At 36.4% G+C, this 27,338-nt stretch overlaps 1 protein-coding gene across 2 annotated transcripts; it reads left to right on the top strand.

The window, feature by feature from the left end:
• The first annotated feature begins 420 nt into the window (after positions 1-420).
• Positions 421-13,459, top strand: MANEA (mannosidase endo-alpha). 2 transcript variants are annotated; one of them, XM_027893122.1, is made up of 5 exons: positions 421-505; positions 5,360-5,571; positions 8,345-8,454; positions 10,777-10,853; positions 12,124-13,459. In XM_027893122.1, the coding sequence occupies exons 2-5, from the start codon at positions 5,403-5,405 to the stop codon at positions 12,758-12,760; spliced, it is 993 nt and encodes a 330-aa protein (XP_027748923.1). In that variant the 5' UTR covers positions 421-505; positions 5,360-5,402; the 3' UTR covers positions 12,761-13,459. The 2 variants fall into 2 exon arrangements, with proteins under 2 accessions (XP_027748923.1, XP_027748921.1); XM_027893120.1 differs by having other exon boundaries at positions 5,360-5,952.
• The last annotated feature ends 13,879 nt before the right edge of the window (positions 13,460-27,338 follow it).

Raw genomic sequence — 27,338 nt, 5'->3', positions numbered from 1 at the left:
ACTGGTTCTGTGGTTTCTGTGATTTTTTTGGTTACCATTGAACAAGCCTCTTCCCCCAGCTGAAAAGCAACCAGCAATCCCGCGAGGGCTTTTTAAAGAACTGACAGATTTTTACGCCTTCTGGGTAAAACAAGCAAATAGGTAAAACAAACAAAAAAGTTTAGGGGCGGGGGAAAAAAGAAAGAAAGAAAAAAAAAAAAAGGCAATTTGGAAGCCCAGCGGCGGGCTTGGGCATTTCAGCAGCGGCGCACGTGGGTTCCTCCCACCGGGAAGAGACAGTGATCGCAGCGCAGATCCCGGCGGGATAACGGGGAATCACCGCCCCAGCCCGACCCGAGCCTCGCCCGCCGCCCCGGCCCCGCGCATGCGCCCCCGCTGGCGCACGCGCGGCTGGCGCCCGGCGCCGTTGGAGCGGCGGGACCTGCCCGGTCCGGCCCGGCTCGTCCCGCCCGGGTCCCCCAGCGGGCACAGCCCCGGCCTCGGGCAGCGCCCCTGCCTCCCGCGGGTGAGTAACGGCGCCCGGCCACTGGCGAAGGGGCTCCGCAGGGCTGGGGGAGGCCGGGAGAGGAAGGGACGACGCCCGCCCCCGCCCGCAGCCGCTGTCGGAGGGGCCGGGTGCTCCCCCGGGCGGGTGCCCTCCCTCTGCCCTCCCTCTGCCCTCCTCCCTCTGCGGGAACTCCGCGTCCCCTCCCGCCCGCGCCTGATGCCCCTCTTGTGGCGGAGAAGTGCGAACGCTCGGAATGCGGTGGCTGGCTCGGGGGAGGGGAGCAGGCGCTGCGAATCCGGGTCCGCTCCCCTCTCTCGTTTTCAGCTCTCACCAGAAAGCCTCGCTGTGCAGCTGCCCGCGCTGTGAACTTGCCCCGGGGGTGGGTCTGCGGGTAGCTCCCTGTGATGGAGCTGTCTGAAGGTCGCTTTCTTTTCATGGCCTGTAGCCCCTCAAAGTTAGGTGTGTGTTTCCGTGTGCTTTCAAAGTAAGAGAACGTTGGCATGTCGAGGTCAGATACTCATACATGATATAACGCTGCCTTACCACCTTTGTTTAGAAGGAAGAATCCAGCGGGATTGTGTTTTGTTAGTGCTGTTGCCTTTCTTAAATTCAAGTCACTTTTCTGGTTTTTTTTGAGTGATCCGTGTCAGGATTGTCATATTTCAAATACTTCTTTATGAACTGGGGGGACCAAAAAGAAATCTATTATTGAAATGGTTAAAAAAAATCTTTTTAGTATGTAAGACCATATTTAATGTCATCTTCCATCTTTAATGATTTTCAAGGTATTTAAAAAAAAATTTAGGAAAAGATTTTTTGTTTGCAGAGACTTTTTGAGAAGTTCACCTTTTTTGGTTTTTTTTTTCCTAATGCTAGAAACATTTACAAGAAACATGCGATCAGCTTCTGTTGCTGTTATACATATAGTTCCCGAGACCAGAATGTGCTATGTAAATGTAATGGTTTAGACGCTGTTATCAGCCCTCAGGAAAGTTTACAGAATCTCACCTGGTCAATCACTTGGGAACCAAAGTAATGTTTCTAGGTGCACATCTGCACTGTAGCTCCAGAATCAAGGGCTTTTAAGGCCTAGGAGCTCCAGCTCTGCCTAGAGCTGATCTGTCACTTCAAGGTTTTCAGGTTCTTTGAGATGGGAAAACTTAGTAGAACATAAGCTTAGATAACTTAGCTGAGAAGTTCTGATTCCTTCCATGATCTACCAGCCTCAGTGACTTCTGGATGATCTTACCCTTGATCAATAAAATCAGATTTTCAGACCTCTATTCTATATTGGATTTCCATTTGTTGTGTTTAAGGAACATCAGAGTAAGTAAATTACAGTATTTGCTCGTTCTTACTAAAATAGATAAATCTGTTTTATCTGAACGTACTTTCTTTGCATTGCGTATTTCTCTTTTGGAATCAGTTAAGCTGGAAAACAAAACCCCTTGGGCAGGGCATGGACACTTGAGTTTGGTCAGAATCATCTGACCAAAATTATCTAGAGTTATTAAACCCTCTACCATTTTTTTTTCTTATTTAATTTAATTTGCTTTCTTTGACTAAAGAAACATTTTGGGAAACAAGTTGGGAAAAAACCCTCTCATCATCTGTCCATCTGTACGCTTTTTTTCTTCATATAGTGGAAAGGATAAACAGAAGGTTTGCCTGCAGGGTAACTTAGGGGTATAAAAAGCTACAGTGAGGGAGAAAAAAACCCGTACTGTCAAGTAAGAGCTTAAATGAGAGAAGTTATCCTTGAGACAGATCTTCTGTTAAGTTTGAGGAAGAATTAAGAAAATACTTCTGGTTTTTTATAGATGCTTTTTTTTATTATTTCTTCAGGGAGATATTATTTTTTTAAAAAAGAACATCTGGAGATTTTGCCTGCTGTGATGAGTTTCATATTTATTACCAATGAAAAACAAATTAATTTGGAACATGGAGATGGTCATAGTGGGATCAATACATTTACGTTCATCATGTGCTTTTAATTCTCTATAGCAGCTTATAAAAAGTAAGATTTTGTGTCAGATTTTTTTTTGTTTTGAGAAGGAGACTAAATGTTATGGAATTATAGGTTCTACGCTTTCATAGTAAAGCTTCATATTTTTCTGATGTGTAATGAAAGAAACTGTAGTATCTCTACTTATTAAAGGAGAAACCAAAAGGCATGTGAACTAACTTACTCTTCCTTCTAACCTGTTACAGATGACTTTTTTTCTTTTAAAATTATTTGAGTAGGCAAGATAAAGAGCTCAAACTACTTAAAATTTTGACTGGTACACCTAGATGGGTCAACAAACCTGAAGTTAGAATCCAAAAGCTTCTGAGTCAGAGTAACTGCATGTGAGATGTTAATCTGCACAAAGCTGAAGTTATTCAGGCTGACTTTTTCCTAATGAGAAAGGCAATTTCTGTTAGGTCCAAATGCACCCAGAAGTCCAAGGCAAGGTACTTCATAAGTATAAAGGAGTAACATGTACCTCAGTAAATTGCAGTCATACTCCAAAATTTGAATGTCCATGACAAGTGCAAAATCACAGCTATGCTTTCTTTAATGACTGTTGAATCAGAAATGTATTCTAGGTTTTTTCCAGCTCCAAGGATAGATGTAACTTCAGGTAGCTGTTTCACAGGGCATGTTTGCTCAGTCTGTTTCCCCTGGTATTACCATTCTGCTGTGGCACCAGCATTGATGAGGATAGTTTATCTGTCACTGAATCTGAAAAGTAGATCTGAACAAGAGTAAAAGACAAATGAAGCAATGCCTACCTGTAGCTCTTCAGTGCAGCTTTTACAGTATATGTGTCTATGCCAGGGCTAAATTATGTCATCACTGAGACTGATGTCTTCCCAAAACAGAAACCTTTACCATAGATAGCAGTTACCTGTTCTAGAAATTTTGCACTTTGATGCTGAGCCTCTGTATAAGCATACTAGGGGTTCATTAGCCAGGTGAATAATATTGTTTCCTTAAAAAAAAAAAAAATCCTGATCATTTAGAAAATTATAGTTTATCTGATCTGAAAATTAACTTAAACTACCAGGTAGGGGTAGTGTAATATTCTCAAAAGAAGACTGAAAGGGTAATGAAAAGTAGTAGGAGTAGTTTGAATGTATTTAATTTCTTATTGGAAGAAAGATGTTATGCATTCCAAATAATTCTAAGATTTTGGGATGAGTTGTTAGCTATAGAAAGAGAACCCTGTAATTTGATGTAAAATGATGTGAAATCTTAATTCAAAGTCTTAAGTACTATAAGCATGTATGCTGTTAAATCATTTTCCCTGACAGTAGCCAAAGGTATGGTTTCACAAGCCAGTTGGGCAAAATGAACAGCATCATTTTTGTATTCTTGCATTCCTCCCTCTGTTCTTCTTTGTTGACTTTAGTGCTGTGATACTCATTCAGCTGAGTCAGCTCTCTAACAAGGTCAGAGTGCACAGGGGTTTTCTTGTTGTTTATTTTTGAAATGTTAAAAGGGTTTGCTTTTAAAGGGAATGAGTGACCTTGCTGTGAAAACAAAATTAATCCCAGAAGCAACTAGGAATAGACAGTAGTATGAAGGGATTAATATTGGAAATGGAAGCAGAACTTCCCCTTTTGGCAGTGGATTACTGCTAATCCAATTCAGGGTATAGTGTTGCAAACCATATTCTGAAATTCCTTATCTAAAATTATCACAGGAGTAGTAAACTGTTGTGACAACTGAGCTATATGTTAATGCACTATAACGTTAGTAAAGAGCATTGATAGAAAAGTAAGGTAAACTAGTTTATAAATATCTTAAAATGACCTGTGTACATCTCAGTAAATTAAAATAAGATTCTAAAATTTGGAGGACATTGACAGAAATACAAAATCACAGCTATGTTATGTGTATTGGCTCTTGAATCAGAAATTTATTCATAGATTTTCCAGTTTTGTGTTGTCAGTTTTATGCATAATCTTGTTCCACATAATTCGGTGGTAACCTAAATTTTGTTAATCCTTTTCTCTAGTTCTCTTGTGATAATGTTGAACAGGACTTAAAGTTATAAATAAAGCAATTGGGCATTCCATTATACTGATTTTCTTCCCCCTACTTTCAGGGCTCAAATCTTGCTGTGTTGTTCTGTTGTTCTTGTTTTGAATTTAGCCCTGGAATTCTACACGAAAGGCCAGGCAGCTGTGACATTGTACTAACTGGCTGTCAGCAGATACCTTGCAGGCTTTCTGCTTGAGGTACATCCTTAGTGCTATGTTGGCTTTTACTTACATAATTCGGAAAACAAATTAGAATCTTAGATCTATGAAGTTGCAAAACATCTTTTTTTTGAGTTTAATTTGCTGAAGTATTTAATTAATGTACTGGGTAACTAAACACAGGGTGGTTGATCTGAAGCCAGGAAATAGGTTAGTAAATGAAACCTGCATTCTGAACATAACCTGTAGTTCCATCATATCCCATTTTGTCCTTTACTCTTGCTCTGCTCTGTTAGTCTCCTTTCATGGCTTCTGCTTTTTAATTTTCTGTGCTATTTCTGCCAGAATAACACTTGTCAAAGCATGATAGTTCTGAAATAATGTAACCAGAATCTCCATTTCATGGGATTTACCTGAGTTAGGATAACAATGAAGTTCAAAAGTAAGATATTTTATGAAATATTTGAGTCCTTGGTGGTAGAACCTCAGAATCTCATGTTCTCAAATAAAAAAATGGGGGTTGGTTTGTGTCTCCCCCCACAAAGGTCTGTTAGTTACACAATCAGTGTGTGCATCACAGTTGTCTGCATGTTATTTCTATTATGTAGAGACTTTACGAAGCATTTCATACTGTTGAATTAGGTAATAAGAAATCTGACTTTTAAATATTTGTCTTTTGATCAGTTGCAGCCAAAATCCTTCTCTTAGGATTCTGAACTATGACATCATGGCAAGATTTCGCAGAAGAACATGCATCATTTTGTTGCTTTTTATTTTGTTTATTTGCTCCATAATGATGGCATTGAAGACGCTGAGACCTGACAGAGCTGGCTTTGGGGATCCGTTTGGACTTGGTTTGCTGCCTGAGCTTCAGCAACGGACAGTTCTCTTAGACAGTAAACAGAATTCACTAAATAGGATTCAAGGAGATACTGTAACACGTGTCACTAATTTGCACGGTATTGCTGTCAATACTATGAAAGCATCTATGCCTCCTGTAAATAAGATGGAAGAGGAGCTGTCTTCTCCTAATTATAACTTTCACATATTTTACTATACTTGGTATGGAAATCCACAGTTTGATGGTAAATATATTCACTGGAACCATCCGCTGTTGCCACACTGGGATCCTAAAATTGCAAACAATTATCCAAAGGGAAGGCATAATCCTCCTGAGGACATTGGGGCCAACTTTTATCCTGAACTCGGATCTTATAGTTCCAAAGACCCTACTGTCATAGAAGCCCACATGACACAGATGCGTTCAGCTTCAACTGGTAATGAGTGTTAACATTTCAGCATGTTGTTCATTTATCCAGCCTTACATGTGTCAATGAACACAACTGACCCATTCTTCCATTTTTTTCTGTGTAATTCAGGAAATAGTCTGAAAGTAGTAAATGTCTTTGTATCTCTGAGTTTTAACCCCCAGCTGAAACCTACATCTTCAGAGCTTTGTCTAATGAGTGTCACAGCACAGAAATACAAGAACAGTATTTGTAATCCTGTTAGGTACATGTTTTTTGTGACTTACTGTTAAGCACTGATAACATATTTGAAAAACGCAGAAACCATTTCTGGAATATATTGTCTGTGTATTAAATTTTTGGAGACGAATACTTCAGTTTTAAGACCAGGTTTCAGAAAATCATCTTAACATGCTTATGGAACAGTCTGTTCAATGATTGAGTGAATTTTTTTCTCTGAATTCTGTGTATGCAGTAACAAATAGATATTAATTCATTAATTGTCCAAAAGTATCTTCTTTCAATAGAAACTGATGTTCCCTTTTTCTAAGTAAAATGAACTATATACATAAGAATATTCAATATGTTTTTGCTGTCATTCTTTGTTGTTGAGCTTTCTGGTCCTTTTTATGTTAATCCTCTTCAAATTAGCAGTCTAATATTACACTCTGAACAACTTCTGTAAGTGTAGTTGGAGCAACATGACCAGAGCTCATAGCATTATTCAGACTGCTAATCACCTGGTATTGAATCCCTTTCATTGACCTAATCATTAAGGTTTTAAACATTTTTAATATTGTTTTTAGTGTCAAGTCCATTCTCTTTTAGACTCCTGAAGTGGTACATAACTTTATTTTTTAACCACAGGAAAGAAAATATTAACTAATCTTTCTCAGGGAAAGATAAATACAAATGCAAGTTTAAGTCCCTTGATCAGCAATTCCATCGCCTGAACTTTTATGTGTTTCCTAAAGGTATAGGATATATAGGATATATATAGGATATATATATCTTGTCAGATGTATTCAAGAGACCCAAGTTTGTTGCTGCTGTTCTGATTGTTCTTTCCATCTTACTCATTTGAATTTGGTCCTATTCTTTTATGTAAAATAAAAGATAATGTGATAATATGCAGTAAAATACTGCATTTTTCTTGTCCTTGAGCAGGCTGTCTCTTGTGATAATCTTTGTGATTCTCTTTTTGATAAAGTGTAGAGGGAATGGAGATAGTTGAACTACCTTCTATGTATAGTGAGCTCAGACTTCTGGTTTGGATGTTCAAATGTATTGACTCTAATTTATACTTTCTTCTTCCTAATTTTGGAATTGTTTGTTTGGAAATTTTTAGTCAGAAATGTTATAATTTTAGTAAAGTAGATGGAATTTTGAGTATGTACTTCCTACATACTTATTTGTGTCCTTAAATCTTTACCTAGTTAAAAAGAATCATATTGAATTATTCTTCCCTATATTTTAAATAACATTGTTAGGAAAATATTTCTACATCAGTTATTTCATGTATTTCTTTCAGATTTACCTTCTTCTTGACATTATTTCCAGCTGTACATCTAAAAGATCTAATTTGTTTATCTGACACCATTTTATTTTACAAGGAAAGGGTTTAGCCTTTCTGAAGAGGTATGTGTTCTTTTGCTTTCATGGAGAGCTTTAGAAAAATTTACAGTATCAGGTCATTCTATTTGTTGCCTTTTTTTCCACAGGACTAGTAACATACTTAAATTATTGAGAGTTACTCAAGCATTTTTGAAGACAATAAATTTAAAAACTAATTTCACATGCTTGGAAATGTGGATTACACCAGAGAAACTGCTTTTAGCAAGAAAGAAGGTTGTGGGATTACAGTCACTGCTCCTAATATTGAATGGGTTTTTTGTGGTAGAGCTGGAGGTACAACGAAGAAATATGTTGGACAATAAATTTTCATAAAATAAGAATCTGTCATCACATGCATAACCCTCCCCTCTTGTGTGTTCTGTAACCCCATGTTATACATATCCCCTATGTATCTTCATATTCTCTGGCTCTATTTTGGCATAACTGTAATGCCTTATTAGGGAGCACTCTTTTCCTCCTGGTACAACCTGAAGGTTAGAATGCTGTGCTGAAAAGTGGGAGGGAATGGCTTTGAGTGTTAGGCTTGGGACGCTGAGCACAGATCTGTTCCCTTGACAGATGACCTAACCACTGTTTGTTTTGTAGTCCTGTAAACAAAGAGAGGAGTTAAAATCCCCTCTGAGAATACTGAGATTTTGTAACTGGTTAAAAAGTAATTTGAGATTCTGATTTATATTATGTTGGTTTCACATCAAATGATAATTTTAACTCATGTAACGTAACATGTTACAGTGTACATGTAATATGTTAAACAACATGAATCAAAACTGAAGTTTTGTATTTTCAGGTGTAATAGTGCTTTCATGGTACCCACCAGGTATGGCTGATGAAAATGGAGAACCAACGGATGATTTAGTGCCTGTTATTTTGGACTATGCACACAAATATAATCTAAAGGTAAAGTATTTTAAGATGATGAAATAGAACTAATTAGGAAAGTAAACCTTGCTAAGAGTTTCCTACTTTGACTCAAGGTGTAGAGAAGGGAAGCCTGTCATATAATGGTGGCTTCTGTTTCTGTCTCCTATTATACTGCACTTCTTTTGGGTCACAGAACCCTTTGAATTGCACTGAATTTTGGTAGGACTTGAGAAATTGCCTTAAAAGTAAAATAAAAGTAATCTGCTTTAGCATGCAGAATCTAAGGTATAGTGTTGAGGATATTTGTTTTCTATTTCTTTTCAGGAAACAGTTTTTAAAATAAGACGAAATGTCGTTTCCCAGTGAGGCTTAGCAGTTGAAGGAAGTATTACATTTCACAAAATACTTTGGAATACAGTGGTCTATAAAATAAGGAACTTGGAGAAAGAAGAAGAACTGTCTTCATGTTTTGCATTTCATAACTTGCTGGCACCTCATCACAGAGATCAGGAGCAAGTATTTTAAGTAATAAAGGCAGATTTAGAAGATCTAGTTTGAATGAATGTCTTTATTCCAGAAATTACCAGGAACTTTTGCCTTGGACTGTAAGGTCAGGGTCATGCTGTTCTGACTTAATGGTTATTCCAGGGCATGACAGGACAGAAAGGCTAAGTTACTGCCTTCTTGAAATAGGTGAAATATCAGGTCAATTAAAGATTATGTGAATTGATCAGTAGAATCTAAAATTGTCCCTTGATTATTTTTTATTTTTATTTTCAGAATAAAACTTGTGTTTTCCTTTTGTGACAATGAAAATGTACATTGCATTTTAATCTTGCCAAGTCATAAATTTAAATTTTTAAGTAGCTGTATATGTTTCATCTCTGGAGGGTGTTGCTGTACTCTGTACTGAAAACACAGCCTTTTCATAAGCTCTGGTTTTAGTTGGTCACGCAAGTTGCAGATTCTCAGAGAAATTTCCTGTCACTGGGAGCAACTGTAGGTTCCTTGGCAAGCGGGGGGAAAGTAGGAAGATTAAATCAGATACAGAAGTAATTTTGAAACTGTTAAAAATACTGTGTGAATTGCATTATGGGATATAGGTTGCGCTGGGTAATAGCAAGCTATTAAAATGAAAGAAAAAAGTATTTTCAGATCATCACCTTGCTCTCACCTAAAGAATTTGTTAACATCCAAGTATCAAAGGAACCAAGGAAAAATGAAATAAGCTACCAAGGAAAATGCATGTAATAATGTGGTAATGATTGGAATATGAATGAAGCTGCTGTTACCACTTGGAATAATTGCTGGAATACAGATATTCAATGTAGATACTACTAGGAAATGCTACCTGTAATGTTTTTAAACATTCTTGCATTAGTAAGTTATTACAGTAAGTGTTAGGAGTGTCAGTAGACGAAAACCAATATCTAAAATACATTTCTATTATATCTGCTAAATAAGTCTGTGAAAAGATATGCCCCTTTGATTTGCCTAGTTTTGATAGTAGGAAATGAAAGAAGAAATTATAGTGCTCTTCAGACTGTACTGTCCATCCTAGTGATTTAGTCTGATACTATTTTTCTATTGTTTCTGCTTAATAGAAATAGATATTGGCTCTGCAGTGAAAATTTTCTACTGTTGCAGAGTTGTCAAAGACTTTATTAAATGCATTTTGTTCTAAAATTGCTTCTGAAAAACCAGTTGCTTTGATTACTGTAATGTACTCTTCCATAATTGTATGTTTGAAAACAAATGCATTTTTACGTTGGAATTGCTTCACATATATAGGTTAATTAATTCCATAAGCTCCAAGCTTGACATTCAGAGCAGTAGCAGTACATTATATTAAATTTAGTTGCAAGAGCTTATTGCGCTAGATAAATCTATAAAATTCTAAATAAAAGTTTTCATATCCCATATCTTAAAATTTATTTTGACACTGAAAACTCTCTGTGGAGCATTATCTATAGAAAATTTAATACATTGGTTAGAAATGAAATATTAAAATGTTTCATTAGTTAATCGGGTCTTTGACATTCAAGTAATTAATATTTTATTTCCATTTTTAGTTTCTGTAGTTTTTCAAGTTTTCTGAAGCATCATGACCACTTGCTAGGGAATACAAAAGCAGTGTTTTGTTTTAATGTAAAAACCCTAAATACCTAAAAACCCTCTGATACCAATCTTCCTGGGATCTGAAGCTTCTAATCTTAACAGTTCAGGAGTTGTACTGATGAAAATGTCTGATCTGTAAGGAAGAAGTATATTTTTTGTGACTGGTACTTGCTTCATTTAATACATGGTGCCTATATATTCAGTAGTGTTTTGTGTTGCTTTTATGTTTTCACCTTTCAGGTCACTTTTCACATTGAACCTTACAAAGATAGAGATGATCGCAGTATGTACCACAATGTCAAGTACATCATTGACAAGTGAGTCATTTTGGGATGGTTTCCTTTGGGGTTTGTTACGTGCTGGTTTAGAGGATGTACGTATATGATCTAAAGGTTGTAAGAACATATAAAGATCTACTGAGACTGAAGAGAACTGTAAGGAACTTTGTTCATATTTCAGGGGTGCAAAATTTAGTCTGTTTTTTAAATATTAAAATGTGAATTTTACATAGATACTCAAATGTAAGTTGCTTTCAATGTTCATTAATACTACAAGTCATAATACTTCAGATTAAAGTATTTAAGGTATTAGCCACATGATATACAAAGTAGGTATACATTTTTATAGTGGCAAACTAGCACCTAGAGTTTAATGTGTTGACCTCTAATGATTTTAATTCATCTTGACAAATTCTGGGTAGCTACTAGTTGTTTTATTCGTCAGTGCTGCTTAGACTGTCTTATTTCATACTGAATGGTAGATTTGCCCTTCAGAGGAAACTGATAACTGTAGCACAATTTGACGCTAAGTTACTGTTGTGGTTTTACCCCAGCCAGCAGCGAGGTACCACACTGCTGCTTGCTCACTTCCCTGCCACCCCCCGGCCCCATAGCACTGTGGGGTGAATGAGAAGGAAAAGGTAAACTTCGTGGATTGAGATAAGAACAATTTCATGATTGAAACAAAATGGTATTACAGTAATTATGCTAATAGTTTTATTAGTAGCGTTAACAATAAAGAGAAGGAAAGATGAATTGCTCACCACCTGCAGACCACCAGGCCAGGCCCTGAGTAGTGCTCAGCCCCCTTCCAGGTAACTCCCCCAGTTTATACACTGGACATGACATTCTGCAGTATGGAATATACCTTTGACCACTTCAAGTCAGCTGTACTGACTGTGCTCCCTCCCAGCTTTTTGTGCAGCTCCTCACTGACAGAGCATGAGACACTGAGAAGTCCTTAGGGTAAGCACTACTTAGCCACAGCCAAAACATCAATATGTAATCAAAGTTATTCTCATGCTAAATCAAAAAAACACAGCACTTTAGCAGCTACTAAGAAAAAACTAACCCTATTCCAGCCAAAACCAGGACAGTTACTGATTTGTAGTAATTGAAAGGTTCTTTGATGATTCATTATTTGATACTTCAGCAAACACTGGACTGAAAGTGGATATGAATTGCTATGTTTTGAAGTCCGTGCCCTGTCTATTTAAATTAGTTTTTAGGAAAAGTCTTCAGCTCAGATTGTTCAAAAGTGTTTTCCAAATGTCAAATTTTGTCTTAACGATACTTGTTTGCTTTGTAGATATGGAGGCCATCCAGCCTTTTACAGGCATAAGACCAGCACAGGCAGACTTCTTCCCATGTTTTACGTTTATGATTCTTACGTAACAATTCCTGAAATATGGGCAAATCTGCTAACTGTTTCTGGATCCCAGAGTATTCGAAATACTCCATATGATGCGTTATTCATTGCACTTCTTGTAGAAGAAAGGCATAAGCATGACATTCACAGAAGTGGTTTTGATGGAATGTACACGTACTTTGCCACCAATGGCTTCTCCTATGGCTCATCTCATCATAATTGGGCAAGTTTAAAAGCCTTTTGTGATAGTAACAACCTAATGTTTATTCCAAGTGTGGGCCCAGGCTATATTGATACCAGTATCCGACCATGGAACAACCACAACACCCGTAATCGTGTCAATGGGAAGTACTACGAAACTGCCTTCAGCGCAGCCCTTCTGGTGCGACCGGAAATCATCTCTATTACATCTTTTAATGAATGGCACGAGGGAACTCAGATTGAAAAAGCTGTCCCTAAACGGACTGGACAGGTGGTTTACCTTGATTATAAACCACATAAGCCAAATATTTACCTAGAGCTAACTCAGAAGTGGTCTGAGAAGTACAGAAAAGAACAAGAACAGTGGCTCATGTGAGCTGTCCCTGCTGCAGTTGTTTCCTAATGGATTGACTATATTGAGAAAGAAATTGAGAGCTGAAGAATCTGTTATTAAATGTCTTTATTATATCTGTTGAATGTATATGCACAACTACTGAGTTTTAATTTTGAAAAGTAAAAAGACTATGAGAATATTGGCAATTCAGTCTTATTGGATATTTTATTTCAAGAATATTCAGGGAAATCTGAAAGGTTATTTGTTTCTTTTTTGTTTTTAAACTTCATAACTTGCATGCTGAGCTTTCAGAACATCTGCATGGGATAACTCTACATGACCAAAGTATTAAAAAAAATAGGCGTAGTTCTACTTACTTCCTTTATTCTTGTAGTTATGTTTCTAATAAAAGTGATACTGTAATATAAATTTTTATGCTCATAGCTTCTTGTAGGATGCATGTCTATACTGTATGGAATAATCTACATCTACTGTTTTTAATGCTTTGCACACAGGGACTTCTTGACATATGACTAGCTTGTGGTAAAAGCACTGAGGATGTATGTGTGATGCAAGATCACTGTGTTTTTTGAAAAAAGAAAAGTATTTGAAAGAAAGTTCCAAAGAACTGCTGAAAGACTTTTAGTTTACTTGCATTTTTTCTGTTTGGTACATGGTATAGACTTTTGCAGATTACTGGGTATTGACAAAGAACTTTTTTTTTTCTATATTACTTTGAATTTTAAAAAAATAATGTTTGAAACAGAGTGGAAAATATTTTTTTTGAGTGGGAAAAACTCCTAAACTTGCAAAAAATGTACTAAACCTTCCACTGTTATTTATTGTCTGCTAATTGACTGCAGATACAGCTCTAGTGTGTTTTTTTAAATGTTTAAACTTTCTAAACCTAATACCTTACTACTCCTACAATAAATATAATTGTAGGAAATACTTTTTTTGTTTCTAATTTAGGAGCAGCCTAGTTTGGTAGCAACTAGGTAGCAACATGACAGCAACTATCCATTAGTTTAATTTGAAATCTGAGATTTCTATTTTTCATGTAGTTTATTTAGTTGTTCCAGGATTCAGAATAGTAGATACTAAAATCCTGCTGCCATTCAGATGAGCACCCTACCAGTGCTACCTGTAACGCTATGGTATGGCTGGAAATGAGTACTTTAAGTCCTAAGAATCTCACCTTTTATATGTTGTGATTATTAACTGGGTTTTGTATAGGGTTTTAAGGTTCAAGTCACACCGACATATCTCCTCAGCAGTCCTTTTTTTGGGCTTTTCATAGAATTTCATAACAAAATCCTAAATCCTAAATTTTGGATTAGTAGAATTGCAGTGTTTTGTTTATTTGCAGAAAGGGTCTAATCCATAGCAAAAAGGATTTTTTAAAAAATTGTTTATTTTATTTTTTAATCTATATATAAGGTACTGGTCCTGTTCATATACTGAAACTGTTGTGACCGCTAGTAATCACTAGAATTCCATTGATTTCAGCAGGACCCATGAAAATCACATTCTTTACTCAGTTCTCACTGTAATCTGCCCATGAAGTCGTAAGCTGAATGTGAGGACTTCCGGTTAAAAAAGAAACCAAACCAAACCACTATGTTTTTTCCAGAATACCTTCTCATTCCAAATAAACATAAGCCAGTTACTACTAATATTTTTTAGAGCCTTTCTGGTATGAAAAAGGATTGCTTATGTATCTCTCACTTATTTACAGTTTAGTTCTTTTGTCATTTCTCTGCAGTTGTTCAAGAGATGAGGTGTCATATAATGCCCCCAGCTGCTTGAAAAAAGTGCAGAAATTGGGTGACAGATATATAACCTGGCGTGTTGAAGTGTGCCTCTAGAGTTATTGCAGTCTTATTAATCTCTCTTCATATTTTTTTTACGTTCTCCTACTGCATGTCTATGAGGTCTGAAATGCTCCTGAAAGAAATGTTTACTAATGGTTATTTTGTTTTACTTATACTCAGGTGGATAAGCTGACAATAGACATAGGTATGACCACAGTCACAAAATAGTGTCTGAGACATAAGAAGCACTTGTTCTAACCACTTCCAGCTTAACTACTCCCTTTATTAAGGAAAATGATATTGCTTATTTTGCTATAAATCCCTTAAATAGCTGTACATAATTTGTTTTTATAATTTGTTGTATGTTTATGCCTTTACAGCCCAAAGAGTCCATTTATTTATTTTAGATGTGAGGGAACAGTTACATTTTTTGCATGTGTTATTAAAAAAATCTTCCGAAATCAGACCTTTTGAAAGAACAAGTCTCTTTGTTTTCCCTTTGCTTAAACTTTTGTCGCTATAGTTGTCTGAGCACTGTACTGATCTTGACAACTTTGCACTCACCTTTCAGCTCTTTCTTTCTGCCAGGGGCAGTTTATTTTCTCTGTGGCAATAAAAGTCTCTCCTTTGTTGCTGTGTACAGAAACGTTTGAAATTTGTTGCAGAGTATTGTGCAACTGAGGTGATCTATCTTGTTTAAAATACAAATCATTGTAACAATGTAATAGATCTTCATTACTCTGAAAGACTTCTGTAATTGCTGTAAAGGTATCATTTAGCCCTTGTCATGAAGTGGTTCAGGCCATGGCACAGTGATATCTAATGAGACTTTTTAAAGAATTTACAGAATTTCTGTAGAAAAAAAATGGAAATTAAGTGCCTAGAAATTCATCACCCCTGAACACTTACTGTATTTTTATGTGCTTGAAATGTTTTAAAACATAAATATGCAACCAGATATAATATTTCAGAGTTGTGAAATGAATTTGATGATGCTAAGGAAAGATGATGGAATAGGAGCTACTAGAACTACCCTACCTGCTTGTCCAATATTTCCTCTGTACATAGAACTAGATAATTACAGTGCTACTTCTTGTTATATAGAATGGAGAGTTTTGCTTACAGACTGTTGCTGCAGTCATGATAATTTTTAAAATTTGAGTAAAAATAGGTCTGTGGGAGACGATTGGTACAAATGCAAATAAATAAGATTGTTAATAAAGTCACAGTTACTGGGGTGAGGGAGAAGAAGCATGAATATATTCAGGAAGGTGGTTGCTCCAAACTTTAGGGTTGTAGTAGGGGAAAAAAAATGTGCTACCAAAACTAAGAAGAAGAGAAGAACCTTAGTAATAATTTTGAGATCTGAAATAGAATTTAAGGAATATCCAGATCCTATTTCACTTTGGCTTCCAACTCCTTTTATTTCTTGACAAATTGAAAAAAATATTGTAATGATTGTTTTTAATATTTTTTGCACTGATTAATTGCATTTGACCCATCTTGTTATGGTATTTTATAGTACTTGGAGTCATATACTAGATTTATACTAAATTAGGCAAGAAACACTGGGAAGTTTTGTAAGAGATCATGCCATGCTATGCCTCTGCAAATACAGAAATACCTGTATTAATTAGTCACATTACTGACTGAGCATTCTCAGAGGTGAAGTGATTTCTGAGAAAAGTAGCAAGTCTTTGTGGTAAAAGGGAACATAGTTTTAAAAGTAAATCTGTAGCTTCATTTCTGTTTCTGTCAGTTGTGATCAAGTAAATTATTTGAGTTCTGTGAGCTGTCTCAGAACTGAAGCTTAATACGTCAACTCTGGAATAAGAATATGCATTAAATTTTATATAGTAGTGCATGTTTCTCAGATCTATAATCTTGTACTGCATTTTGTGGGAAAACGTGCATATGCTGTTACTATTTTAGTGGCAAGCTGTAAATTATTGTGAATATACTTTCTGTACTGATGTTCATCGTATTTGTCTAGTGCATTTCTTTTGAGGTGCAAATGATTTGTCTCTTAAGAGGTGGTTGAAGCAGAAGGTTCTTTAGTGGAAGCATTTTTATTATAAAACCTGATATGTATATGCTCTGCATATTTTGAATTAACACATTTCACATGTGGCTCTTGGGTTCTCTTGAAAACATTTTACAGGAGTGTTTTCAGCACTATGTTGCTAGTAAAATGAACTTACTGTAATTTAGAGCACTTTTTCGTGAATCTTGTGAACCTAAAAAGAGGAAATAAAGTATTTACAGACAAATTGTCAGTTAATATAAGCTGACAATCTCTCTCCCAGTCTTAAACTATCTTACGAGTCCTGGTTCTCACCTTTCTACTTGCTTAAGATTGTGTCACTGTTTTATTCCTTTTTTATCTTTTACTTTTGACCAGCATGTTAAATGTTGCATAAATTTCTAAAGTGACACTATTTCTAAGATTTCATAGCTGTAATATTCAGTAAAGAGAATCTACAAGGTTATTGGCACAGCAGAAGAGCCTGATGTGAATTTGATATTGTATAGATATCAATTTGTTGTGAATGGATAGTGTATCTTTGATATGTGTTGAACACAAATAAAAAATTCATTTTGTAATACCCTCCATGGCTGTGACGGAGATACATTTGCTTACATAAATATATAAAAACCTGTGTGTAACTGTATATAAATGTGCATACAACTGAAGTAATTATTTTTAAAGTACTAAATCGTCATAATAAAATTACAAGCTGGATTCTGCTACTTTTAAGTAAGCAGTGGTTCTAATTCCCTATGATGTTTACAAAAGACCTTTTTGGTTATGAATGCTTTCATGAACAATAAATATATGCTCAAGAATTTTGATTTTAGAAGTGTGCGATAGTGGGTTTTTTTAATAATATAAGTTTAGAAAGTTAATTTTTATTTTGCTATTACTATATGTGTGTAGAATTTAATTAGACTGAAAAACAACAGTCTTATCACAATGCTTTTAAACAGAAAAAACTCCTGAAGTTTTTAGGCATATTTTTATTACATCTTCTTAGGCTACTGAGTTCACTACTGCATAGCATTGCAAGCATCTCTTGAGTTCTGAGTACAGCGGTATGTTGACAAAGTAAAACTGAAGTTTACACATCATACAGAAGTCTGCTATGACATTCAGAGCTGATTTACCAGTTTTAGAAAATTTTCTGTTCCTTATACCAATTAAAGGGTTAATTATTGTTTTTCTTTATGTACTTATTGATCTTTGTATATTGAATTTCATCTACAAACTTTATTTCATAGTAAAATTAAGTCTTATAAAGTCTTTTTGCAGAATTCATGCTGTTCTGCAAATTGGCCCGTGACTAATCCTAATTCATGAAAAGAGGAAATAAATTTTTTTAGTCATTGTGGTCAGAAATCTTTGAACTGCTCACTGCTAGTTACCACTTGTAACAAAGCTAGGTAAGTGATTGTGGAGTCACTTCTAGGGTATTTTACTAGGAAATAAAGCATGGCTTAAACTATATTCAGCTACATCTGAGGTGAGAAACTGGATTAAATTAATTGAGAGTGGAAATATGTTAGGTCCTTATTGGAACACAACATTATAAGAGCAATATGAGACTATTCATGTGATGTGAAGTAGCAAATTCTTTCCTATAGTTGGATATTTTCAACCATATTTCTTACTCATCCAAAAGCTGTTTGAATTAATCTACAAAACCCAGTGATTGGGCTATTAACTTTATCAACTGAAGTCTCCGATTTGGAAATAATTTTCCTCTAAAATTCTAAAAATTAGAAACTAATGAAAAACTGGCTAGTTATATGAATAGCTGTATTATAATACAACTGTAGTTGGCATGTAAAACACATGCAAGTTAGCTATTATTATGTAAAACATGTTTAATGGGGAAAAGTTCAGGTGTCACAAAGGGAAAAAAGCTGAGGTTGCTTATAACTGTTTGCATCAAAAACATCTGAAAATGCTGCTCAATATTATCATAATAGTTTCTGAAACAAGGGAAGGATTGTTTGCATAGCTATCTGTAGAGAACCATGTGGATGTTAAGAATTTAGAAAATGGCATTGTTAATTTTTGCTACAGCTTATCTCAAAAATTTTTTCTGTGGTGAAGTAATTCTCTTTTTTTGTTCTTATTTTCTCCTTTTTCATTTGAAACTGGTTCATGTCTTTGTTCTTAGTTTTATGTACACAGTTGATACTTCTCAGGCTCAAATGGGTTATTCTGATTTTAAGTACTTATTTGTTCATTATAGGGATCAATACTGTATCAGGAAGGAGAGAAGGATTGCACATCCCATTGATGCCTTTTGAATATGTGTAATGCACAGGGACAAAGGAGTTGTTGATAATTTCACACAGATCAATTCATACGTTTCTCTCTCTAAAAATCTAATGCTTATACAAATTTTCTCCAAATTTTTTTGGTAAACATATAAAGAATTTGTGATACTGAAGAAATGTTCCTTTTCCAATTATACTTATATTTTCTGCATTTTTTGCCAAATGATATGATTCTGTATTCACAAGTACTTAGGTTTCTTTTCATAATTTGGGATCTTAACTACATTTCTGCACCAAGTCTATATTGATGAAAAAAAAAGAATTTGAAATTATAAGATTAATTGAAATACATAAAAAACCCCCTTAGAGCTAACTTGCAAATTTTTCATACTTAGTGTCATTGTAAATATTTTCTTCTGCCAGTATTCAGCCTTTAGTTAGGATTCTTATGACAGGAAAGTGAACAATGAGTGCAGAATGCAGGGAATTTTGTTCTTTTTTTCCTAGTGGTGCTAGAAACCTACAAAATAAAGACTGTCATACTATATAGAATTTGTGTGCTCAGCCCTACACACTAAATCCTTTCTTTAGTTGAGATTTCATGAAATGTTAACCTTTAGCGTGTACAGGGCATTAGAATACTAGGGCCTATTTGTGATTTTTGAGCTCTGTCCCCAAACAGATTTCCCAAAATCTTTTAAAATAATAGAGAAGCCAGTATATGGCCGGTAACAATACTTAACATGCTGTGTATATAAAAGCACAACAGCAACAGCTAAAAAGCATTTTAATGAGAAAAAAAATAAATTAACTTTTTTTTTTTTTAATGTTGCTTCTTTAAACCATCTTTTTAACGTTATTGCTTTCTCGTGAGCAAAAAGCTACTCGTGAGGGTGCTAGCTAGTGGCAATATTCATATGTTTTTTAAACTAACTACAGTAAAACCTGAAATCCTAAAATGTCGGGTTTTAAGCCCCTCTTCCATGTATTGACAACATGCTCAGCTTTTTGCATTTACTGTTATATAGATGTTTCCCATAAGCCCTTCCTCCTCTCTCTCTGCCTTTACAGTTACATATTTTATTGTACCACAGATGCAGAAGGTATCATACATAATATATTTTGGTGAGATTCTTAGAGGAAGGGTAATTTTTTTCTTTTTTTTTTTTATTTGAATGGGACTCAAGACATAAGATTAAGTTCCCAGCTGTGTTACAGTAACTTGCTGTCCTCAGGCAATTGCCTTAGTCCCCTGTGTCTAAAACAGCAGTAATATTCTGTATCTATTATGATCTGGCTGTCTGATTTATTCAGTTGTCAGAAGTTTTTTTTTTTCAAGCCAAGACAGTTGCTTACAACAGTTTGTGTGCAGAGCACAAAGGGTATCCTGTCACTGTTACATGCTTATCTAGGTGCTGTTAAAACAAGCTGTTTTCATAAGCCAAAAAATCTCAGAGATTTTTTCTGGAGGTGCCTGATTTTTCTGCTTTGTATGTAGAGTAGTTAAAGTTCAGTTTTAGATGCAGCTGCACAAGAATAAAGGTCGTCTAACCCATACTTTTTTCCCCTAATCTAAGAAAAAAGATACTATCAGAAGAATTCTTTTATCATCAGATATCATAATTATACCATCTGAGCTGCTGAGGATTACTTCAGTGAGAAGCAAAAGAGAGATTTGCTGGAGTGAAAGACTTTATTTTTGAGAAACTCAAAAAAACCCCTGCTTTCCTTTTCTTGGATGGAAAGGGAGCATTCAGCAATGCATAAACTGAGGAGTGGTGTGCAGGCATGGAGGGTAACCCTCACTGGACTGGCACCCAAGTGATTAGCCATAAAACTAAATCCAGTTCATTCAGTATGTAAAGTAAGAGGTTGTACTCTTAACACTTTGCTGACAGACAAATCCAGTCTCAAGTGCAGGATGAAAAACAACCCTGAACTGCCAGTATCTTAAGTACATTCCAAAGTACAGTTTGCTGTTTTTAAGTTTCTGATTAGATATTAATCTGCCAGTAAGAGGAAGAGTTCTGAGTGTAAGCCCTACCTGCATCCTCAGACATTTAATGCATAAACAAGACTTGCTCAGGAGGAAGAAAATCAGTTAAATACATTACAGACAAGAAATTGTGCAGTGAAATTCAGAAACTCTGTCAGAATATGGGTAGGGAGGATCTAAGGAAGCAGATTAAAGGGGGCAGGATAAAGTTGATGACATGAACTCATGTTCACAGAAAAGTGAGTGAACATCAAGTATAGCAAGAAGTACTGTTACAGTCTACCTGGTGTTCCCTTTGTGAAAACAGCAGTGGTTGCACAAGGTATTGAGTGCATGCACTCTGGAATTCAGTTAGCTGGGTTCAACCAAGGCTTGTGCCACGGAGAGTAAAGAAAAAGCTTGATAGAAACTGGGAAAAGCTCCTTAGAAGTTTGTGGTTGACAGAGTTTGGAAAGATTGCTTCCATTTACTTTTATGCCTTCTTTGCTCAAATTGCTAAATGGATGACTCACTGTGGATTGCTTGTTGCTGTTAGAACTATTACACAAGAACAGGAGCAGTTTGTATGAAATGGTGAGCCTTTATTGCATTTTCAAGTATGTTTCTTCCTTCCTAGCACAGGTTATGATGAACTGAATGACTTGGTTGTTGAGTACTTTGTTTCTAGGTGCCCTTAGCACTTTGCTCTCTTTTTACATACTGTAAGAAGATATTCGTTGGTTGTATGTGGTAACCATAGTTGATATCTTCATTGAGCTTTTAAATGAATGAGTTTTTAAGATGTAACTATAGTGTAGCTTTATGCACAAGTAGATACTTATTCACAGACTTTTTATGTACAGAGACTCATTTAATTCTTTACATCCCTTACAGCACTTTATTCACTTCCTAATAGCCAAGTGCTTCAGTTTATTCTCTCTTGTTTTAAATGGGTTTAAATAATTTTGATGGTTTGACAAACTCTGCTGGTTTTGTTACTGAGTCAAGATGAAGCTTAGTCTGGAATTGTAGCTCATTTTGTGACTAAAGTGTGGAAGTGGTTACTGGCTCCACATTGCTGTTTATCATTATTAGTTATCCTGATGTTTTAGGACTGTAGTGCTTGAGGATAAAGAGTGAAATCTCTGCAGTTTCTGTTTAGTTTTATCACCTTTTAATCTCACAGAGGAAAGAGCTGCGTACCACACCTTATCCTGTCCTGTATGATAAGCCTACTGAACCTGTGCAGAGAAGGAAGCTGTGGCTTTATAACAATAAATAGCAGTGTTAATGGCACACTCATGAGGCAATGAACTTGTATACAAACAATAAATAAAACCTGTTGGAAGCACTGAGCTAATAGCTGTTCAGTGAAAGAGCACAAAAAGTAATATGTACCCTGAAAGGACCAAATGCAATGCACGTGTGCAGGGCTGAGCTATTGCACGTGCCCAGGGTGGCAGTGGCGTGCAGAGGAACAGCCGGACTTTGGCAGGACCAAGCAACCCACACAAATTCAGCAACTCCGGAGCTCCCAGAACATGCCAGTTCTGTGCTGGTTCAAGGGTGCAAGAGGAGAAAGGCCTGAGACCCCTCCAAAAGGGCAGCTAGGAGCTAGGTGCTTCTTATATCCTTTTCCAGAACAGTCCCTGCAGATGCCCTCAGATGAAGTGGGGGCAGCACCCAGAAGGTACAGAAATTGAATAGAAAGCAGTGCAAATTGTAAGGCAGCTGTGATTGAGAACAAATACTCGTAACCACTGTTCCTAGGTTGACTGCAATAACATTTTTATTTGTTAATTCATTTCTGCTGGCAGTCTCAAACTACAAATCTCAGCAACCTATTCAGCACTTAACACAGATACATTGTATTAAATTGCTCTGGTTAAGTGGAATGTCAGCAGTATTTATTACAAAATTATGCTCTACCTAGAACATTTTACATAATGTTTTGCTAATATTCCATTAATTTATTATATTTTTGTTTCATAATTTAGAACATGTTGGGTAAATTATCTAAATTCTCTTTTTTCATATTAATTTACATAATCATAATTTAAAAAAAAAAAAACAAACATGTCTGGTTTATAACTTTTTATACAAATAAGCAAGAGTATCCATGGTGTAAGTTAGAGAAGCTATTTAGGAGTTCAGACAACCCTTGGACAAACCCAAAGGTTTGGGCAACTTAGTTAATATAATTCCACATGCAAAACATTCTAAAAAAATTTAAGATATCTGTATTTTTTATTTAATAAAATGCAGAAAAGGGGATATATTTAGGGGATATATTTAGTTTAGCTGAACCTTGCAAATTAGTGTATCATTGCACATGATTAAAACTTGAAAATTAGGAAAAAGGCAAATAAACATTCAAAAGACAAGTATAACCTATTGCAATAATGAACTGTATTTACTTCTGTTTAAGTGCATCATCAACAATATTTAACTGAATTGTCCAGGAAAGTGAAAACAAAAATGCTGTACAGATACTGTTACACACCTATACTAGTGTTTCCTTAAGTAATTTAGTTGATCTGGAGAGAGAGGTGATGGAGGGTGTGGGGGTGGGTTGGTTGGGTGAAAGGTGAGGATTTACTGTAGTGCCTTCTTTGTGTAATGCATATACTTAGTACGTGGTGTCTCATACTTGTGCTTTGAAATTTCTCATTACTTGGCTGTATCCTGTGTTCCCAGTGTTAAGGTGTTTCCTGAGCTTTCATCTCCTTTCAGCTAGAATGCTCAAAATATTAGGCAAAGAGAAGAAATATAATAAATAGAACACAACATATATGTGTGTATATATATATATATATGTTTGTGCCACATTCTTTTTTTTACATGCTTTTGAGAAAACAGAATTCATATTGGCCTTTATTTAGTCTTTCTACCAAGCAAGGTAGCTGTGATACCACTTTGCTACGAGAGGCTATTTGAGGAATTAGCCTGATGATTTATCAGGTACCCTGTTCCTGACCCTGTCACTAGTCTTCAGCATCACTTCTGAAAAGCCATGTTCCCACCTTGTGCCTCAGGCTTTGGCCTTGCATTTGAGACTAATAATACTGATTTTTCTTTATACAGCACTGTGAGATATACAGATGATCAGTGCTTTGCAAAAGGGTTCCTTGGTTGGCTGTATTTTGTCTTATTTGGAGATCCTAGCTTTTGTGTCCCAGCTCAGCTGATAAATAATGAAGAAATATTCACATAATTTTTCATTTTACATATATAAAAAGAGGGTTATGGAGAAACTAAAAAATGTTGTTGCCTGGGTGCTTTGCATCATTATTGGTAAAAGCAGACAGCTTTAGGAGAAGGTTTAAAACAAAGTAGATTCCATTAATATCCCATTCAAAATATATTACATTTTCCCAGGCCAGAAAGGGCTCAGTTGCAGTTGAGGAGTGGAGATGTGAATGGGATAAAGAGGGTGAAACCAAAGGAAAATACACATAGAAATTGGGAAGAAAATAGAATGAGAACAACATAAAATAAACCAAAAAATAGGCTTAGATTTTAAACTAAATATTTCCCTCCTAATCTGATGGCTCATTTTTGCATGTCTTTTTAATGTCATTTGAAATTGGTAATTTTATTAAAATTTCATCCTAGCAATAGCTTGAAGTTGCTTTTTGATAATTTAGCAGTAGTAATCCTATCCTGCTCCAGTAAACTGTGAGGCTTTTGGCCTCAGAGATTGAAGTGAATATTATTATTCTCTAAAAATAAGGAACTTCCTCAAACTATCATTATATTATTTATAAATCTTCAGACCACACTAATAACTGTCCTGTTTTACCTTGTGAAAGGAATAAAAACATAGTTATACAAGACCTTGCTATGTAGATCTCTCTCTGTCAAGTCAGAGGTAGAGAGAAATTTTTGGGAGAATCTTACTATGTGGCTTTCCAGTACCTAAAGGAAGCTCGCAAGAAGGCTAGGGAGGGATGTTTCACAAGAGCATGTAGTGGTAGGACAGGGGGGAATGGAAGGAGGGTAGGTTTAGATTTAGTAGGGAGCCCCTGGTGGTCTAGAGATTAAGGACACGGCACTGTCACCGCTGAGGCCCGGGTTCGATTCCCAGTCGGGGCCCCTCCCCGGGCAGATGGAGCTCGCTAGCCCTGTAAGGCAATCCATCTACGCCCTGAGCACCTCGCTGCCACCGTCCAAGCTCGTTTGGCCCCGGCAGATGAACCTCAGGATTAAAGGGTGGGCTCAGTTCCGCGCACACTGTGTCTCACCTAAAAAATCCAATGCGCAGGCTGGAAGGTGTAAAGACCTTCCCCAGTTCTTCGTTCATGAAGACTGGCCATTATTAGGTTTAGATTAGATATGAGGAAGAAAATCTATACTCTAAGAGTGGTGAGGCACTGGAATAGTTTGCCCAAAGAGTTACCTGGAGATGTTCAAGACCAAACTGGATGGGGCTCTGAGGAAGGCCATTCTCTCTATAATTAACAAAATGCTCATGACTTCGTTAATATCAGCTGCAGATTTATTCTTCCCATATGTGATCTTCTGACAGAATTGAATGTCAAGACAAGGTGTTTCATTTTCTCTCATATATTGTAATGGATTGCATTTGCTTCTCTCATGCCTTTAAAAGATGTACATCTACAATAGAAGTTTCATAACGTCACGGGTCTTGCTTTGTTTGTATTCCGTTCACATCCACAGTAATCCTTTAGGACACAGCACTGCAAGGTGCTGAGCAAACCCAGGGAGTTACTGAGCAATGTCAGTTCTCATAGAAACCAGTGAAGTTAAGGGCAATTTCCTACCCAAGGAGACCTTTAGTACTTCAGGGTTAGTTAATCCATTTGTCTAGTAAAATAAATGGATAAGACTGGTGAGGAAAGCATCTTACCTGTGGCTCCCCTGAGGTGTATCTGTGCTGCAGTCACAGGACTGCAGACAGGCTGCTTTGGCACAAAGCTCTGCGTGGGCTTCAAAACCTGTCTTGGAGAGAGAACAGCACCTACCACCAAAGTTGACATGTTGGGCATGCGACAGAGCTTTCAGAAAACATCTGCCAAATCCAGTCACTTTTAAATGATAGTTTCTGAATCTGACAAAGCACAGCCATGAGCTGAACCTGAGTGTGCAATGTGCTTGGGCCTGCTGGGACTTGGACAACTCTAAGAATATGCAAAAGTAAAAAATCTTCAATCTGGACTTGGTATTACATGCTAAAGTGCCCCATATGCACGACAATGTCCCAGTCTGCTGACTGCTGTTCCAAAGTAGGCAGCCAGTGGATTCATAATCTTCCTCCTAGGCACTTCACTAAGCCTTGTTTTCTCACACCCTCTCTACAGACAATAGAGAAATACTGAAATCTCTCATTTCCAAATTGCCCATGTAGGCTTTGCTGGGTAAGTAAAACAAACTGTATTAGGAAGTGTTTCTCGGTGCTGCTACTGATAGCCTGTGCTGTTGATGTCTTAGGATGGACTTGGCACAGTTTTAGCCAACGCTAATTGCTTCCTTCTCGTCCCTACCCCTTCCATTTCTTCAACAGCTTCTGGATATAATTTGGGCATCAACACAATCAATAGATAATTTCCAAGTGGAAGTTTGGTTGTACCCCAGTTGTGGATGGTGAGAGTGTTTAGCAATGTGGCTGCAGGCCGTTCTCTGTCAGCCAGCAGCATCAACAGACAGAGACTGCAAGTATATTTTATTTGCTGTTGGAGACAGCCTTTCATTCTAATATAAAGCACAGGTGGAAGAAGTGACACCAGTTGTTACTTAAGCATGTTGTAATTCCAGCATACATACAGGAAGAAAGATCCTTAGCACCTAGTTTCTCCTGAGTATTTGGTTTCCAAACATGTTCTTGTGTTTCCTTGGAGGCTCTTCTAATTGTCAGACTACTGGCATAGATTGGATTGAGAACAAAGCTTTTTGTCACCTAATTTAAAACTAAGTCACATGAATTCAAGCAATGAGGGTAGTGTCTAGGGGTGTGGTGTCCTGTGTTCGAGACCTAGCTGTAGAGGTTACTTTTGAATAGTCTTTATTTCTCAAGCCAGAGAATCAGTTTTCACTAGGAGTAACATCTTGAACTCAGAATTAAGGAGAGCCAAAATTCTTTTGAAAATGTACTGACCACTGAATTTCATGACCAAATGTGGCCACAAACCTTTTCAGTTTCAGGTGCTGTTCAAGGGACCCTGACCTTCTGAACTGTGATTAGATGGAGATAGAAAATGGCATGACTGACTCAAATACTCTATATTCAGCATTTCCCAAGCTCATCTTCAATATTTTTTCACTTAACCCTTGTTTCTGAGAGTAACCCTTATTTTTGCAAGAAATCTAATTTATCTCAAGAGACTACTAATAAATTTATTATTATTCAGATAGCATTTTGAATCCTGCTATGCTCTTTTACCTCAAAGAAGGTTAATTCTTCTATGTATAACCTCATTAGTTTTGTTAGTTTTAAATGTATGCCTAGCGTTGTTCTTGGTTTTGGGAAAAGCTGAGCAACATTTGCAGAATCATGTTTAATGAAGTTTTGGCATTTAAAGGTATT

The sequence above is a fragment of the Empidonax traillii genome, unplaced genomic scaffold (assembly GCF_003031625.1).
Source record: "Empidonax traillii isolate 1590-97213 ecotype Southwest subspecies unplaced genomic scaffold, ASM303162v1 scaffold382:size1915631, whole genome shotgun sequence".
NCBI classification, from domain to species: domain Eukaryota; kingdom Metazoa; phylum Chordata; class Aves; order Passeriformes; family Tyrannidae; genus Empidonax; species Empidonax traillii.
The sequence above is the reverse complement of the archived record's forward strand: the minus strand, read 5'-3'. Positions and strand labels throughout refer to the sequence as shown.

Bases quoted from the DNA above. Each gene is read 5' to 3' on its own strand.
- MANEA (XM_027893120.1), top strand. From the start codon at position 5,403: ATGGCAAGATTTCGCAGAAGAACATGCATCATTTTGTTGCTTTTTATT. The intron at 5,953-8,344 runs GTAATGAGTGTT...TTGTATTTTCAG, and splicing joins GATGCGTTCAGCTTCAACTG to GTGTAATAGTGCTTTCATGG. The intron at 10,854-12,123 runs GTGAGTCATTTT...TTTGCTTTGTAG, and splicing joins GTCAAGTACATCATTGACAA to ATATGGAGGCCATCCAGCCT.